The sequence below is a fragment of the Cydia strobilella genome, chromosome 20, assembly GCF_947568885.1.
Source record: "Cydia strobilella chromosome 20, ilCydStro3.1, whole genome shotgun sequence".
NCBI lineage: Eukaryota > Metazoa > Arthropoda > Insecta > Lepidoptera > Tortricidae > Cydia > Cydia strobilella.
Genome location: NC_086060.1, coordinates 4,467,276 through 4,485,098, shown reverse-complemented (window position 1 = coordinate 4,485,098; position 17,823 = coordinate 4,467,276). Strand labels below are relative to the sequence as shown.

The 17,823-nt window shown below is 37.0% G+C and overlaps 3 protein-coding genes across 3 annotated transcripts in view; 2 read left to right on the top strand and 1 right to left on the bottom strand.

Moving 5' to 3' along the window:
* LOC134750549 (exosome complex component CSL4) overlaps positions 1 to 17,823 on the top strand; it is a 143,156-nt gene that overhangs the window by 99,230 nt on the left and 26,103 nt on the right. The window lies entirely within an intron of this gene.
* Positions 1,695 to 17,063, top strand: LOC134750701 (facilitated trehalose transporter Tret1-like). The gene is made up of 11 exons (XM_063685931.1): positions 1,695 to 2,031; positions 7,254 to 7,406; positions 7,761 to 7,963; positions 8,495 to 8,681; positions 10,536 to 10,700; positions 11,557 to 11,693; positions 12,078 to 12,170; positions 14,646 to 14,757; positions 15,229 to 15,343; positions 15,685 to 15,834; positions 17,008 to 17,063. Exons 1-11 carry the CDS (start codon positions 1,968 to 1,970, stop codon positions 17,045 to 17,047), a joined length of 1,419 nt encoding a protein of 472 aa, XP_063542001.1. The 5' UTR covers positions 1,695 to 1,967; the 3' UTR covers positions 17,048 to 17,063.
* Positions 12,276 to 14,057, bottom strand: LOC134750702 (platelet glycoprotein V-like). Its single transcript, XM_063685932.1, has 2 exons — positions 13,920 to 14,057; positions 12,276 to 13,528 (listed from the first exon to the last, which is right to left on the bottom strand). Exons 1-2 carry the CDS (start codon positions 13,939 to 13,941, stop codon positions 12,291 to 12,293), a joined length of 1,260 nt encoding a protein of 419 aa, XP_063542002.1. The 5' UTR covers positions 13,942 to 14,057; the 3' UTR covers positions 12,276 to 12,290.

Genomic DNA, 17,823 nt, shown 5'->3' with positions numbered 1-17,823 from the left:
AGCTTTGCCTGAGGTGTGTTAAGTAGGCGCGCAATCAAAATTAAACATGCGTAAACAATCGTTACGCGTACCGATGAAACTGGGTAAGTTAGTCATGGGAGAATTAACGGTCGACCGCATCGCGAACTCTCGGCAGTTCAAGCGGACCGATCGTCTACCGCGAACATTGAAGTGAGACGGAGATATGGAAGTCGATCAAACGTTCTCTACAGTGAATCAGTACCCGTCAGTTAGTGCCTGCGTGGGTAATTTAAATAGCTTGGACGTCGTAATAATTATGGTTGTATTCCTTACAATATTACATATACGTGAGATTTTTTTTGTTATTACACTAACATGAGTAAGAGATTTATGAAAGTGAAACAAAAGTCGAGTGTCCATTTTCAATAAGCAACAAAAAAAAATTCGAAAAAAATGGTTAATAGTAATTAAACGGATTCATTTACGTTAGAGATTTTTTTGTAGAATATAGTAAATATAAAGAGCTTAACTAACATGTAATTTTTATGTACACATTAGTTGTTATTTTTATGTAAAAAAAAATTTTAATAAAGAAAGTTATTGGGGGCAGGTTTCTGTGCCAAGCTGGAAGAAAATATAAATACTTAATGAGTATATGCCTGAGAACAGCATATTAGAAAATCTCTAGTGTGGGGATTGATGTTTTGGTTTATTTCTCTATTTTAGTAATAATTTGGATTTATAAAAACAAATTGACATATTTTGTGGAGATTTTTTTCAAAATATATTATTTGTAACATAGGTCATCACATCTCAAAAAATCTCTAATGTGAGAATGAATGTAGATTTCTCATACATTTTGAACTGTGCGGACCGGCCTAAAATGGAAAATTGTAAGTACGCCTTACGGCACAACATAGTGATACAATGATTATGTGAGACCTGTACTTATGTACCTTACCTATGTTGAACAAATAAATGCTTTTGACTTTTTTGACTTTTGAAAGATGGACATGTAACGTAAACAAATGAATTTTAAACATGGGGGGCACTTTTGTGAGGTAAATGAGAAATCAAAAATAAAGTTATTCAAACTATATCAAATATATATTTTTTCATAATTTTAGGGTAAACCGTTTAGAAGCTATTCAAGAAAATAGGCAAAAAATTACCATTCCCCCCCCCTTTATCACCGAAACAACTGGGTCTAAAATTTTGAAAAAAATACTCAAAATAGTTCTTTACCTATAGATGACAGAAAAACCTATTAGAAATGTGCAGTCAAGCGTGATTCGGACTTAATTACTTAGTTTTTGATCTGACCCCTACGGGTTTTTTATAGACGATTCACTCACGTTTCCATAAAAAAAATGCATTGTTAAGAATTGTGTGAGCTTACCGTGGGACTTAGTCAATCTGTGTAATAATGTCCTATAATATTTATTTATTATTATATATTTATTAAACGCACGTACTTACATCTTAGTGCTATCCCGGCTGCATCCGAAAAGCTTTTTTGGAATCTAAAAGATTGCACTGCACTGTGCTTTTTATCAAAACGAGTGCCATCTCACCTGACATCTGATATGTGTTTAAGACTATCAGGGAAAACTCTTATAATGTATTACTTCCAGTACGTATTCCTTAGCAAAAAAAAAGTGAAAAAGATCATTACCTACATTAAATTATTTTTACTCATGTGATAGCATCAAAACATTTCCTTGGTCGTCTCCACGACCTTCAAATGTCTCATAAGCAATACAGGCTTAAACAGCAATTATTTTTTTATAACAAACAAATCAAAACAAAAAAATGTGAAGGGAACGGTTCTAGGACGAGAGACAAAGCATATGCTACCACAAATTAACAGCTATGGCAGAGAGTGCACGCGTCGAAGTAAATTAACAAACAAAAAAAATAAAGTCCATTCGAAAACTAATAAATATTGTGTTTAAAATAGAGTTCATAAGTGATTAATTTGTTTGTGGTTTTATGAATAAAAAGTGATGTTTGATACGTTCAAAGCGCAATTTAGATTAAAATGGCGTCAATATTTAGCAGCATCGTTAGGTAAGTAATTTAAGTTTACTTACTAAAAATTAAGTAAAAAATCGTACACAACCCTTTTGTACCAAGACAACCGCTGGGATGCTCCGACTTTATGTACATAATATCCGATTTTTGAAGTACTGTTACATACATACTAAAAATGTGTGTGACCCGAATACAAAACTACGAGTTGGTATGCATTTCTATATATGCCATATTAATATATGTTTTAGGGTTCTGTACCCTAAGGGTGATAAACAGAAAGTTATTTTATTTAAGCCTTCTGCCTGTGTGTATGTCTAAGTTGAAATTTTCACATAATGTATCATTTTTTTGCCGCTATAACAATAAATAGGTAATTTAAAATTAAGTACACTCAGCGTCAAATACTTTATAGCAACAAGAGTAGTCAAATAGTTCGGTACACCATATATTTAGTATGGTGTACCGAACTATTTGGCCACTTTGACTGTTACAGAGTATTTGACGCTGAGTGTGTGTATCTAAACTTCAAAGTGAAGGAAGCCGTGTGATGCCATACGCAGTTATCACGTTAAATCTGGCACCGCAAAAGTTAGTTACGGTACTCTCTCTAGGTACCTAATTCTGACTAATACCTACATACACGGTGGCTAAAAAATAAGTGCATTTCCGTTGCCAGGGAGGTTTTGGGATTATACTAAACAACTTTGACTAAGGGACCAACCCAGAAATCGCGAAAAAAAATATGGCTGTTTCATACATTTTAGCTGGTTCATTTTCTATGGGACGGTAAAAAAATTTTCGCTATTTCGTGGTTGGTCCCATAGTAAAAGATGCTCAGTATAATCCCAAAACGTCCCTGGCAACGGGAATGCACTTATTTTTTAGCCTCCCTGTATAGATGAAGGTCCAAAAAAGTGTAATAAAAAAAAGAGTGATCGAGTGTCATAGAACACTCGGTTGGAACGAAGTTAAGAAAGGCTGGTGAAGTGTTCATGTTCATGCTCATGCTCATGTTATGCTCATGTCATGTTTTTGTCTTGTCTCTAGTGTTCTCGTGTTGTTGTGTTCTGTTCTGTTGTGTTGTGTTCTCTAGTATGGCTTGTGACGCCAATATCAAACATTTGCATCTATCGCAGTAATATGGTATGTGACGCCGATATCAAACATTTGCATCTTTCGCAGTAATATGGTATGTGACGCCAATATCAAACATTAACATCTATCTCAGTAATATGGTATGTGACGCCAATATCAAACATTTGCATCTATCGCAGTAATATGGTATGTGACGCCAATATCAAACATTAGCATCTATCTCAGTAATATGGTATGTGACGCCAATATTAAACATTTGCATCTATCGCAGTAATATGGTATGTGACGCAAATATTAAACATTTGCATCTATCGCAGTAATATGGTCTGTGACGGCTAAATCCTAAACTTTTTTTTTATCACCTAGCATCCGCAAACCGTCCGATAAGGAACTTCGTTCGAAAAACATGGCCTCTAATTAAGATTACTTGCATACCTAGATATTTTTTACCGAGTTTTTGTTCAAAGTTGTCCACACCGAGACACCGAAATCAAGGCTGGTCGGCTACTCAGTTAACATTTTAAAGTAATATGTTAACCTGTTAACCTATTTCCTCAAGATGCATTATTGTTTAAATTGACCCATTATTATGGAGTTTTCCAAAATGAATAGGTAACATTATAATATTTTAGGTACACGGTGCATAAGTAGAATAGCGGATAAAATAACGAATCAAGTTTATCTATCTGCCACCCTCATAGCTTTACAAATAGTGATATACATATCTCTACAGTTGGGGTTTAAAGTTTAAATACATTAAAACACATCAAATGTATCTATCTGCCACCCTGATAGATAAAATGCCTAAGAAATAAAAATATGTGACGTACCCTTATGGCGGTTGGCGCTTACGTCGCGTAGCCCCGTCGTTAATAAAGGGGCCCACTGACTATCAGTCCGCCGGACGATATCGGCCTGTCAGTTGTTCGGAACTGTCAAATTTTTGTTCTAACTGACAGGCCTATATCGTCCGGCGGACTGATAGTCAGTGGGCCCCTTAACAGCGTAAGCGCCGACCGCCATTTATAAGGTACCTTTACCCGTGTAACGCCACATATATTCTACTTCAAACTATTTAATCTGATGCTATGCCAACTTTACATTCTACATTCGACTCTACATTTTACATTCGATTTAAACGTATTTTCATTATACACATACACTGCCACTAGTTACTACAAATCAGTTACTTCCGTGTAAACATAGCTTATGTTAATTTAAATAAACCCACAAGCTGTAATAGCGAATCAATACAATACCACCGATCGAGCCTCGATCTTGTAAATTAGTTCTGCATTTCCGACATTGTGATTGCAGTGATCTTATTTGCTAACTACTCGTAGGCATACCAGTGAAGAGTGATCTCCAATTTATTACTCATAGCTATAGTGGTTAGGTAAATGAAACAGAGGTTACTACAGTTCTGCAGCTAATCACCAGTAAGCAGCTAAGACAGGCAAAAATCGGTAGTTGACGGATTAATGTTTCTGGATTAAGATCCGCGCGAAATCGCCTTTTCATACAAACCTAGTCCTCATTTTCCTCTCTGGATATTAACATTATTGAAATATTTTGATATAATTTGTTGTATATCAACTGCAGCTATGCCTCTACGTTTGATTTTTTTTAATTTTTTAATTATTTAAATGTTTGTATGAAATCTGTTTTTCGCTCCTAAATTTACAATAATTAAAAAATCGATAAAATTCAAACGTAGGGATAAATTATTTAAAAATATTTTACATAACGTCAATATACAGAGAGGAAAATGGGGACTACGTTTTTATCGAAAAACGGCCGTCCCCTTTCCTCTTAACATCTGCAAATTTTGTATGGTATATAAATCACCTAATTAGTAAATAAAATAAATACCCCAACGCACCTTACGTCAAAGTTTCATTTACCTAAATACGTATGTATTAAGTTGTTCGTCCTTGTTTCGATTGCGTTCGGTAAGTCGAGAGAATAACAGGCCAGTTGCAACTGGTTTGTTTATAAATATTTACAACATGTTTACAATTATAAAGCCTGAGATACAAAAGTAGATTAAACTGAATGGACAGTCATCAATAGTAGGTAATGTTTAAAACAATGTGCCAAAAATATTTGCCTGACTGCCACCCCTTGATTACTTTTGATTTTATTTTATTTAAATAACAATACGTAGGTTTACAACTTATATAACAAACACAATAAATAAACTAATCATTAAAATCTATAATATTACTTTTGCAATTAGATATATATGTCGACGTTAAAATGGCATCTGCAACAGTTTAATTTTTCTATATACACGGTGGCTAAAAAATAAATGCATTCCCGTTGCCAGGGAGATTTTGGGATTATAATGAGCAACTTTTACTATGGGACCGACCCCGAAATCGCGAAAAAAATTTTGGCTGTTTCATATATATTGGCTGGTTCATTTTCTATGGGAGGGTAAATTTTTTTTTCGCGATTCCGTGGTTGATCCCATAGTAAAAGTTGCTCAGTATATAAGTAATCCCAAAACCTCCCTGGCCACGAGAACGCACTTTTCAGCCACTCTGTATATGTAGATAAGAGAATGGTAAAAATTGTAGAGTATGGAGTATATATAGCTACTTTTGACGCGTTGTCTGCTCCGTTACTTTTTATGTTGACTATTCATAATACATACAGAAAAATACTCAGGTATAAGATTTAGATGCCATAGCCATAGTATTTACTACCGGCTGTTTTTCAACGTTTTGCCAAATATTATTGTGCAATTTTTTTAGGTTTAGGTTTGTACTGAAGTTATATTATATAGTTTTATTATGTCTATCTATGTATATCTATGAGATATGACATATCTAATGACAATCATGATCGATTGATTGTAGGATTCTACAGCGGACAATTTTTTACCCAACTTCGGAGGAGCCAAAAGGTGGGTTAATATTATTTAATTGAAATTGAAAAACTTTATTTCAGACACATTAGGTATCCATAAACATAGGTTAGTACTTAACAAATAACAAAACAAAAACAAAACAAGGATAATGTTAGTATTACTTAAGGCTAAAACAAAAAACAAAAACTAACAATCCTAACCTATCAACTGCGCAATATCAGCCTCCATTCGTTTACTCGTCGGTTTGTTATCATTAGTAGGCAAGTTAAATCTGACTTTCCGAACTTGTACCTATTTGAAAATATGAAATCGAAGCATAGGTACATATAGCAATAGTGCATAGGAATATGTTGCATTAATCTCGTGACAGCTGATACAAATCTAGTACAACAATTAACATAAATCTGAATTAAGTCATGCTTGAATAATTTATTTGCACTTTATTAGCAACATTTATGTTTATTATACAATAGCTTGTTAGTTCTCAGATCGTAAGTAATTGCTGTAACATTGATTACAAGATTTACAAGGGTGAAATCGTTATACTTTTCCGGTGTACATGTGTATAAATGAGGTTATAAACCCACAGATTATACATGGTTCCATTCAAACTGTCGGAAACCCAAAAAGGGTCTGTAGTCTGTGGGTTTTTTTCTATATAAAATAAGACAAAACTTAAAATTTGATATAGGACCCAAAGGATTTGAACCCAACAATTACATAAAAAATACTCACACAAATTGTAATATTTCATTGAAAATAATCGTAGATTTGGTATGATACAATTTGCGTAGGTATTTTTTAAGAAATTGTCAATTAAATCACCGTTTATTAAGGTTTGTTCCTATTCACCCCAGCTATCCATATTCACCCCGGTTAACGGTATGTCTTGAGTGCTTAAATTTCTCTTCTAGTCCATTTTTTGAGATTTAACGCACTGCTGTGTGTCTTATTTTATATAGAAAAAAAAACCTATTGCCCCGGATGACGGAATCTAAATAAATATTCTAAAGCCTGACCAGTAATATATGATCATTGTCAAGAGGGTGCATAGGGCGACAGTTCAGTATAGTATGAAAAAAATAGTTCCAGTGAAATTCCGCAACATGGCACGTGATCATATATTCCTGGTCAAGCTTTATTATTATTGTCACGGGGTATTGTCTATGGCACCTGGCTTTTTGTGTAGGTAAGTACATAGAATAATATTCCGTCCGTGACCATAGACATTCCGTCCCTCAAATTCAGCCTTGACACTTTTTATTTATTTAAATGTAATTCCCAACAGCAAGCTACGGCAGCCTATGCACGGGGATGTCCATGGGCTGGACGTCCCCCGTGATGCCTCTCCTGAGCGGTCCCAACAGTCCTCTGCAAGAAGCGCCTTCTCACCAGGAAGAGTCCTGGATCGGATCGCTCCTGGTGCTGGGCGGTCTCTTCGGTGAGACTTAAACTTTTCTTAGAGCCTTTCCTGATGGGATTGAGCCCTTTTAGCATATAAAAGAGCCCAAGGTCTGCTTTTGTCTTTAAATACCAAGAATTGGCGCAGCAGTTTTCTAGAAAGCAACCGCTATCTGACCTTCCAACCCAAAGACGGAACTAATAGTTCTTGGTCCGGTTTCCTCACAATATTTTCATTTACCGAAGAGTTTCAAGGACTTATTTTGTACAAACCAGGGTTCGAAACTACGACCTCCAGTTAAAAGCGGACACGGTATGGCTACGGCATTGGCGTTCTAATCAATTTACTATCTTATTCTGGATATAAATGTACATAATTTTCTTCACCGTTTAGGTCCCCTCATCACGGTCCCCCTATCCAAGTACGTCGGTCGCCGCTGGATCATCATCGCCACTAATCTACCGCTTCTCCTGGGTTGGCTGTTAGCTGGTGTGGCTACAACGTTACCAACATTGTACGTCGCTCGGCTGATGTGGGGATGCGCCACAGGGATGATGTTTGCTACTATACCGCTCTATATTGGCGAGATTGCTGAGGTATGTTATCAATTATGTCTATGAGTACCGTAAAATGGGGTGAGTAGGAGCAAAACTGACATTCAAACCTCGATAACATCTTATTTTTACATATGCAAACTGAATGGTGTATATAATAAGTGTTCCGGACGTTTGTATTTTAGTTTTTATTTTATTTTGGCTAGTTCCATTTCATAACCTTGACGATAAACAGGAAAAACCACCTCACCCCGTAGTCCCTCGTAATTGGGGTGAGATGGGTTTTCATACAAAGGTGATTTTGGAAGATTGTTGGATCGTTTTTTTTTTATTATGAGTTAATACTCCTACTGCTCTATAGCTCCATTTTAAATTGGAATACATTATTTTTGTAGCAGTAGCCCTAAAAACCCATCTCACCCCCCTTTCAAACCTTCTCTCCCTATTCATAACCCAACTCTCCCCGCAAAACCTACTTACCCCATTTTACGGTACCTATGCATAGGCAAGGTGTGGCAAGGGGAATGAGATTTCTGTAGAATGACCCTTTTATCGGTATATATTTGTCTATAGGACGCAAACCGCGGTGCCCTCAGCGCGCTTTTCCTCCTCTTCATCAACGTTGGCTTCCTCTTAGCGTACGCCATCGGTCCGTTCGCATCCTACTGGGGCCTCACCGCTGCTGGAGGGATCCTGTCATTATTCTACGTGCCTTTCACTTGGTTCATTCCTGAGACGCCCTTCTATTTGGTCTGGAAAGGTAAGATTCAATTACTAAGCTTTTTCCACTCATTCTATCTCACTCTGTATCACTCTCTCCTCTTCATCAACGTCGGCTTCCTCTTAGCGTACGCCATTGGTCCCACATCCTACTGGGGCATCACCGCTGCTAGGAGGATCTTGTATGTATGTATGTATAAACTCTTTATTGTACAAAACACAGAACACAAATATGGCACGGAAATAGGCAGTACAAAGGCGAACTTATCCCATTAAGGGATTTCTTCCAGTTAACCTTTGAGTAGATGAGAATTGATGAAGAACGGTAGACAAATATAGCACTGGGTACAATAGACTAGAGGAAAGTCAATAAATTTATAAAAGAGAGCGAAAATAAATAAAATAAGATAAAAATTAGAAGTAACAGTATAACAAATATATATGTAATACCTACGTTAATAAATATATCTTGTCTCTATTCTATGTTCCCTTTACCGGTTTTAGCGGTTTACGAAAAAATACAGTTTTTGCTTTTATAATTATGACGAGTAAACTCTAGAAGAGTACCCTAGGAACACCACTACAAGGAATAGAAGTCAAGCTGCGGTTATGCATTATGTATTATGCATACGACACAGTTGTAGAGGTAGAGATCCTGGTCTAATACACGATTAGAGAACTCGCGGCGTATTTTGCGTGGCGTCAAATGCAAGGCACAATTATCGGAATCATTATGCAAAATAGGTATGCCAGTATTTGAATAATATAAGCAATGTAAATAAATCCATAATATACTGAAACCAATCTGCCATGAGCCAATTCTCTCTTAATTTACAAGTCATTCATCAAAACAGGTACATAAACATCTTATCACAAGACAAACTCTACCTTATCCCACTTCCTTAAGAGCTATTTTAATCTGTCAACTATTTCGTCTGGTGGACCGTGACGATCAATTGATTTGTGAATGACTGACGATTACTGCGCATGCCGACGCATCGGCTGTTTGACCTTGGAGAATACCGTGGTCATGAAGTTTTGCGTTCTCATCTAACCTCCTGCATCCCTGCATGATTGGCGCTAGAGTATCTCGCCGCGACATAGACTACCCGTCCCCCTTGATTCATACAGTTAGCAAAGAGGATATAATAAGATAGAGCGGTACTATCATAGTAAATTTTGTAACCACTGTAAATTCACTGCCATCTATCGACATACTGTGAAACTAAAAATGAAGATTTATAAAAATACGTTAAAATGTATTAAAATATAGATAAATGATTTTTTTGATTTGCATTAATTATTTTTATATGATTTTGACCCATGTTCTTTCACTGATATGCGTTAAAATTATAAATAACAAACGAAACCGTCAACGCACTCTATACAAGAGAAGGCCAAAACTAGTGGCGCCATCTGATCGAGAATCAAATTTTCGTGATTTTCGAGGCACGTTTTTCCTTAGACTGTATCCATCTATGACGGAGTTATATCTATCTTTGCAGTTAGTAAAGGACGCGTAGTCTATCTCGCGGCGAGATACTGTCGCGTCAATCATGTGCTCGGCCTACTGACGACCGGCATCCTACTCGCAGCATAACCCCCATTTCAGTTTTTACTCTTTGTCAATATGACAGTTAATTTTAAACTGTGAAATTTTGTCACCAAGTCGTCAGGAGGTTTTTATATTATTATTTTTAGCCTAATTTATTGGTGACTGGCAGACTTGTCTATGACATGACAGTTCTTTCAGTCAGACAGTTTTTATGAATAGATGAAGATGAAGCCAACCTCTCTGATAGCTTACTAGAAAGCGCAGGTTATTTCCATGCCTAAAGAATTTCCTCTTTCTTTTATCTTTCTGTTGTCATATAAATAATCCACCTTCTTTCAGGCCATACAGAAGAAGCCTCAAAGGTGCTCCAAAGCTTACGAGGAACATCAAAAGATGCAGTACAAGCAGAGTTGGATGGACTGCAAGCCATGGTGGCTCGGGAGTTCAAGGAAGAACCCAGGTTTAAGGACTTATGGGCTACCAGGGGTAACGTTAAGGCATTAGGTTAGTATTGCATTAGGTAAGTATAGCAAGTAATGGAAAATGTTGTTAGGTTGTTTTGAAATTTTGTTTTAGATGCATTTTAGCTGGGATTTTCGAGTGGCAAAGTCATATCAATCATATCCGAGGTACAACGGGACATGACCAAGGTACATCATGTTGTTCCTAGGACACTTTCCCTTTTTTTCATCAACGTATCGCATCAAAATAAATAACCCAATCTTTAAATTTTATATCATACCTATTACATATAGTTTTTATTATTGTAGGTATCTTACGATATTCGGATAAACAATAATTCTGCAACCTTTACTTTTTTTCCAAAAATCATAAAAAGAAAAAACTGTCCGCGGTAGAACAGCTTCCCCTATGGTCTTGTTGCCACTGCCGCCTATCTTTAGAGGGTGTGTGTTTCCAACCCATTCAGCGCTAATGACAACACGTTGTCGTTTTGCCTCTACGAAGCATTTTCGCTACATGCCGCGAAATCCATGTTATCGGCGACGACTACGATGTAGCGCTATGACCGTAGCTCAGTGGTGAATGTGTTAAACGTTTACCCACACTGCTCATTGGTCATAGTGAAAAACTTTTACGCGTTTAAATAATTGGCTAAGTACTAGTATATCATAAAGATAGATCATCAATTCATCACCATATCCAGCCGATATGTATGAAAATAGACAATATTTCATGATTATGAGGTGGGTCCCATTACAAAAATACTATGGATGCTCTCGTACACTCTTGTGTATCACAGAGGGCTAAATTTTGTGGGATTTACAGACGTTTTATTTGATTTCTTAGCATTTTGTTTGTGTCTTTACCTACAGTTTCGTATATATTTTGTGATTTCCAGGTATCTGCGTATTCCTAGCCATGCTGCTGCAGCTGTCCGGGATCGACGTGTTGCTGTTCTACATGGAGGAGCTGCTGAAGAAAGTCGGGACCAAGATGTCGGCCGCCAACGGGACCATTCTCATGGGCTGTGTCCAGGTTTGTGGGACCATTGACGGAATAACTTTACGTCCTTACCTAAGCAACTTGTACTAAAAATATATCTAGATACGAAATAATCAATCAATAAGCTTCTGAAGAAACGGGATCATACAAATAATGGGCGTTGTTCAGATGTTGGCAGCGTTGGTAGTTTGCAAGCATTAGCAGTTAAATGACGGGTCCTCGTCATGACAAATTGTGTTAAATATTTACTGAGATAGGGACCAAGATGTCCGCCGCAATCGGGACCATAGGTATTATTATTATATTTTTACTTCTCTGTTTTTACTAGATTTTACTTAATAAGTACCTAAGGTACCTAATAATCATCATTACAAAGTGACAGACGAGTGTCCCATATCAAATTAATTATTTTCACAGGTCATAACAAGCTGCGTCACTCCACTGGTAGTGGACAGGCTCGGTAGGAAGTTCCTGATGTGGACCACTTCGCTCGGACTAACCATTTTCTTAGTAAGTTATTTCTATTTCCTTCTACTGACATAGGCGGATCCAGAGGGGGAGGAGGGGGAAGGGTGTTGGTAAGGTAACTCTTATGAAAACTTGATATGGTTTAAGATACTAGCCCATTTATTAAATAACCTTATCATATAGTTCACTATAAAATTTATTAAAGTTCGATTGCCTTTTACAAGTAAATTCGTTCGTGACACAAACAGGGCGTTGCCCATCATATTTATCACTATTGTAGGATATTCCGTACTTCTTAACTTCTACCAAAATGTCGTTAAGACACGCACATTGCCACGGGTTATTCTGAAAGAATAAATGCGATAATTTAACTCCAGAGTTTCTTAATTCTAGGTTAAAATTGTCTTGTAAGTAGCTGAAGCGATTATTAGATAAATTCAGTCTCTTCAAATTTGTACCGCGGAATGCGTTAACTGGAATGTATTCTATAACATTATTTGATAAATCGATGTTGCTTAAATGACGCATATTTTGGAACAGGGTCTCTGGAATATTTTTCATCTTGTTATACCTTAAAAATATCTGTTGTACTTTTTTCAATAGTTTAAAAACGTCTTGATGCACTTCCGTTATATAATTTGCAATTAGATTTAACTTTTCCAAGTTTTCTAAATGCGTAAAGATTCTAGGATTTTCAAGTTTGGTTATCTCGTTCGTTGATAGTACGAGATGTTTCATCGTTCGTAAATTTGATCTGGTAGCGAAATTAGGGACTTCCTTTAAAGAGCACCGATCTAAATTGAGAAGATCGATAGCTTCAAAAGCCGCTAGCATATTCTCTGGAGTACCACTCATGTCATTCCTTGAAAAATCCATGAATTTGATCTGCGGAGATTGGTCGAAAATGTAGGGATTTAAGCTCCTTCCTTTAATTTTGTTGCTTGATAAATCTACATGTCTCAGCTTGTGTAAAGGATCAAAAATGCCAAGCTCAAGGTTTTCCAATTTATTCCCTTTCAAATCAAGCACTTCCAAATTGGGTTTTTCATCGAACAACCCCAAAGGAAACTCTGTCAATCTGTTATGTGAGAGATTTAAGAAAAGTGTCTTCTTGAATCCATCGAGGACGCCAAGTTCCAATCGGGATATTTTGTTCACGCTTATATCGAGGTACTCCAAAGCGGGTAGTTGGTGGAAGGACTCCATTTCGACGTCTGTGATTCTGCAGTTGCGAAGGGTAATGCCAGTAGTTTTGCTGTTTTCTGAGACCAGGCCCCGTTTGAGGACATAGTCCGAGTTGTCAGTGGAGCAGACCACGTCGGTGCCACGGTGAGTACATGTGGGGTCTGCTTTGACCGCCGTCGTTGCTAGTAGGATGATCCACGCTTTTGAAGCCATTTCTGCAATGTTAATGAAAGTATAGAAGAACGTAAATTTTGACTCGAGCATAGATTAATATGGCCGGCCAAATGTGCCGGTGGTTTCAGCTTAGAAAATTCAACCGTCTTTCTTTTTCTTCGTCTGAGCACTTATCTCCGCTACATCGGGTAGGTATATATTTAAATATTTTATGGTAAATTTAATTAGATCGGAAGGGATGCAAGGGATCTTCAATAATTTCACTTAACTAAACTGTTATTGCAACACGATTTAAAGCACCTATAACTACCAACTTTTTTTACCGTATCTCTACTCAAGCTTTATAAATGTAAAACTGTCTAATAAATAAAATTACTTCCTATAGAATATTATTAACAAGTCTTAAAAGAAATAATTGTAAATATCACTTACCCAACATCGAATTACAACGCATTATTATGCACTAATTTGTAAACAAATTGCTCACAAGGCTAAATTAACATAATTTATCAAATGAGGAAAACCGGCCATTGGTTAAAACGTATAAGTACTTTACTTTACTTCCAACGGTTATTATAAAATAGACGACCGATCAAGCCGGTTTCCAGAGTAGTATTAAGTCGTACCATCGCTCACACTACCTATTAGCTGACAGTTCATAAACAGGTCCACCGATGGTCGGTGTTACGAATGGCCTTTCTACTTTTCTAGCATTTAATATGAATTCCTGCGAAAATGAGAGCTCATGAACTACAGAAGTAAATTGCTCTTCATGATAGTCCAGGCGCATAGTTGCTCACAAGCTCTTAAAAATGGACTCATCCATTTCATTCATTTTCGTACCGTGTGGTACCGTCCAATCCGATGACAGTTACCCAACCTCAGTGCACCCCTCCCCGTTTCTTCGGGCCCGGAACCCACTTATTTCTTTTTCGAAATGTAGTGTAAAGCGCTTGTTTAGTACCTAATAAGTTAATTGTTTGCGATTTTTAAAACAGTTTCGAAAGTAAAGCCTAATGAACTTTATAGCAGGGGTTTCCAAAATACGGTCCGCTAGCCTTTACATTGGGCCCGCGAAAAGGCAGGAGGAGAACGACAGTCTGGCCGTAGCCCGTGGTCGTAGCCTTATTTCTTTCTTTCAATCATTTTTTTCATCAGTTCCTGATCGGAGTGTATGCAGTACTGGACTTGCACTTCAAAGTGGATGTCAGTTCTTTCGCCGCGGCGCCGCTCGTCTGCCTCGTGTTCTACATGATTCTGTTCACACTGGGTGAGTTATTTTCTAATTATCTGTTGTTCCGTCAGTTCCTGATCGGAGTGTATGCAGTGCTGGACTTGCATTTCAAGGTGCCAGCTCGTTCTCCGCGGCGCCGCTCGTCTACCTCGTGTTCTACATGATTATATTCACACTGGGTAAGTTGTTATTGTTTCATTGTGAGCAACTTACCCAGTTGTGTATCAAAAGTACTTCACAACACAATAACTCAACCCCAGCCATGGTACAAATTTCGTCAATCATAGGTACAATCATAGTTACTCTACCTCATCAAAAGAGCGGCAGTAGACTTTCACGATGCTTTATTGTCCGATGCTCTTAGCTGATTTACGACTTATCGCCCTCAGGTACATAGGTATATCAGTTCTTGGTCATAAAACATTGCTGCATGCTAGCAGTCCAAATGTCGGTCTGAAAGCCTAAATAAGTACTTATTGGGTGGTTGACATAAATGACTTTTCGCAGGTGTGGGCCCAGTTCCGTGGATCCTGGTGGCGGAGATGTTCCCGGTGCGGACCAAGTGCCTAGCTAGCGGCATCGCTTCCTTCATGTGCTGGCTCGCCGGATTCGTATGGACCAGGTTATCTAGCTAATTTATTTATTTCGGTTCATAAGAACGGTTTTTGTTTGTTTTTCGAGAACATTAGGTATGAAAAGAATAAATAAGAACAAACAAAATAATTCGTGTATGACGAAAAAAACTTTGAATTTTTGCCACAACTCATTCGCCTAATAAATCAGGCCGTTCGCATTCCCGTTTCCTTTCTGTAATCAACTAGTATAAACAGTTTTTTGAATTCCTTCTATTTAAAGCAACCAACGACGCACTGTGTTAGCTATGTGCAGGAGGGCCGCACTCTTATCTGCCATCGTCGTGGTATAAAAAAACTTGTTATAAAATACATTTCTATGATGTACCAGGTTCTTCCGTGAAGTAGAAGCATCATACGGCATCTACACGGCGTTCTGGATCCTGGCCGTGTGCTGCGGCTTCGGGTTCATATTCTCCGCGGCTTTCTTACCCGAGACCAAGGGGAAGACCTTCGATGAGATACAGGCGATGCTTAACAAGTAAGGTCTCATCTACTGACGTTTACAGTCGAAGTAGAAGCGGGTAAAGCGGGCGAGTATACATTGTGGAAAAAAATATGGACCCTGGAGGAGGGAGTGCCTTAAAACCTTAGGTACAGTTTAAAGCAGAAGCTAATCAAGCTAATAGGTGTTTAGAATGAAATAAAACAACTTTACAGTAAAGAGAATTATTCTTATTATTTTATTTATTTAATAAAATACAGAGTATTCATACAATAATCATAGCCCCGCAAAACTCAATAATGAGTTTGACTGTGGGGTCATCAGTCTCTAGTTACATATGTACTTAACTTAATTTTATAGTAGTGCAATTACTACAAAATATTGACAAAATATACTACAAAATAGTGTGTGGAGATATACAGGGTGGAAAGAACTAATGTGCCCTGGAGGGAAAGTGTCCTAAAACTTTAAGTTAGCTCATTTTACTTAAAGGAAACATTCTTTTATTTAGAAAAAAACAAAACTGCATTTAAAGATTTTTTATATTCGCTTGCCTCGCCCGAGAATCGAACCAACTAAAAATTTCAAAAAATAAACTTTTATTCTACTATTTGATACAGTATTTTAATGATAACATTTCTCCAACACACTCGTATGTCGTACAAAATATCCATAAAATCGAATATTATATTAGTATTCAAGAATATTTTTAGACAAGCAAAATTGAAAAAAAAAATGAAAAATCTTTGCATTCAAATATTTAGTTTTGTTTCTTTTGAAAAATAAAAGAATGTTTCCTTTAAGTAAAATGAGCTCCAGGGCCCATTAATGTTTTCCACCCTGTATTTCTCCACACACTCCTCCTCCTCCTCCTTCTCCTGTATTCTCTTTACTGTCAAGTTGTTTTATTTCATTTTAAATACCTATTAGCTTGATTAGCTTCTGCTTTAAACTGTACCTACGTGTCACCAAATTGTGTGTTACGTAGGTGTCTTCCCTGTAGGCAATTAGCACATTGACAACGCTCTCTGCCGCCTGCGTGCTCTGTGCACGTGGGCTGGCGTATCTACAGAGCTTGTCTCCATAATCAACAGTACATGAAGTAGCTGACTGACTTTATATAAAAATATTTTTTTTTCTACTTTCTATATATACAAAAGTTATAAGCATGCAAAATGCCAGGTTTTGACAGTGCGTATTGTTTTTCAGATCTAACAAGGAAGAGGAGCCCAAACCAGTTGATGTCTAGAAATAAATAGAATTATGAGGATTCCTTTTATAGGTTTTATTTATATCGAATTCTAACCGCCATTTGTTATATCCAAAACAAGCTAGCAATTATAAATCTTTGGAAGCATGAAGGTTACTTGGACATAAAACTTAAGAAATGTTTTTAGCGCTACAAGTACGACAACTCGCAACTAATTGTTTTGTTTTCGGCTTTAAAAGGGTTTATTAGGAATGCCCATATGTAAAATTAGTCACTAAGTTAGGAAAATCATACATAAACGTTCTAGTGTTTGACAGCCTAATCCAATAGTTGACGGCCTGTTTATCACCTGTATTTCTATTAGAAGGTGGCAACTATTGGGCAAGTATCAACCTATAGAGCATTAATGTTATATAGGATTATGTATAAGAAAAAACATGTTGATGTTACGCTAAATTAAAATAAACTTGTGAAATAAAACTATGAAAACGGATTATATCGCGTATATTGAATTTATAATACATCCTGACGTTTCGAACCCTTTACAGCGTTCGTGGTCAACGGGTGACTGAGGAAAAATTACAAAGTGCAAAAATACCTACATACTAAAATAATGAACAATCATAGACTACAAACTTTAAGGCTGGTTGTACATGCAAAATCGGTTCATAAGGCTAGTTATACACTACAATTATTTTCAATTATTTTCAAGTAAACTACGCCGGCTCCAACCCTACACCACGGACCCGAGAAGATTTAATTCCCTCCTAAATTGTAGGAGGGTATCCCAATATGGGACCGGCAACAAACTCGGC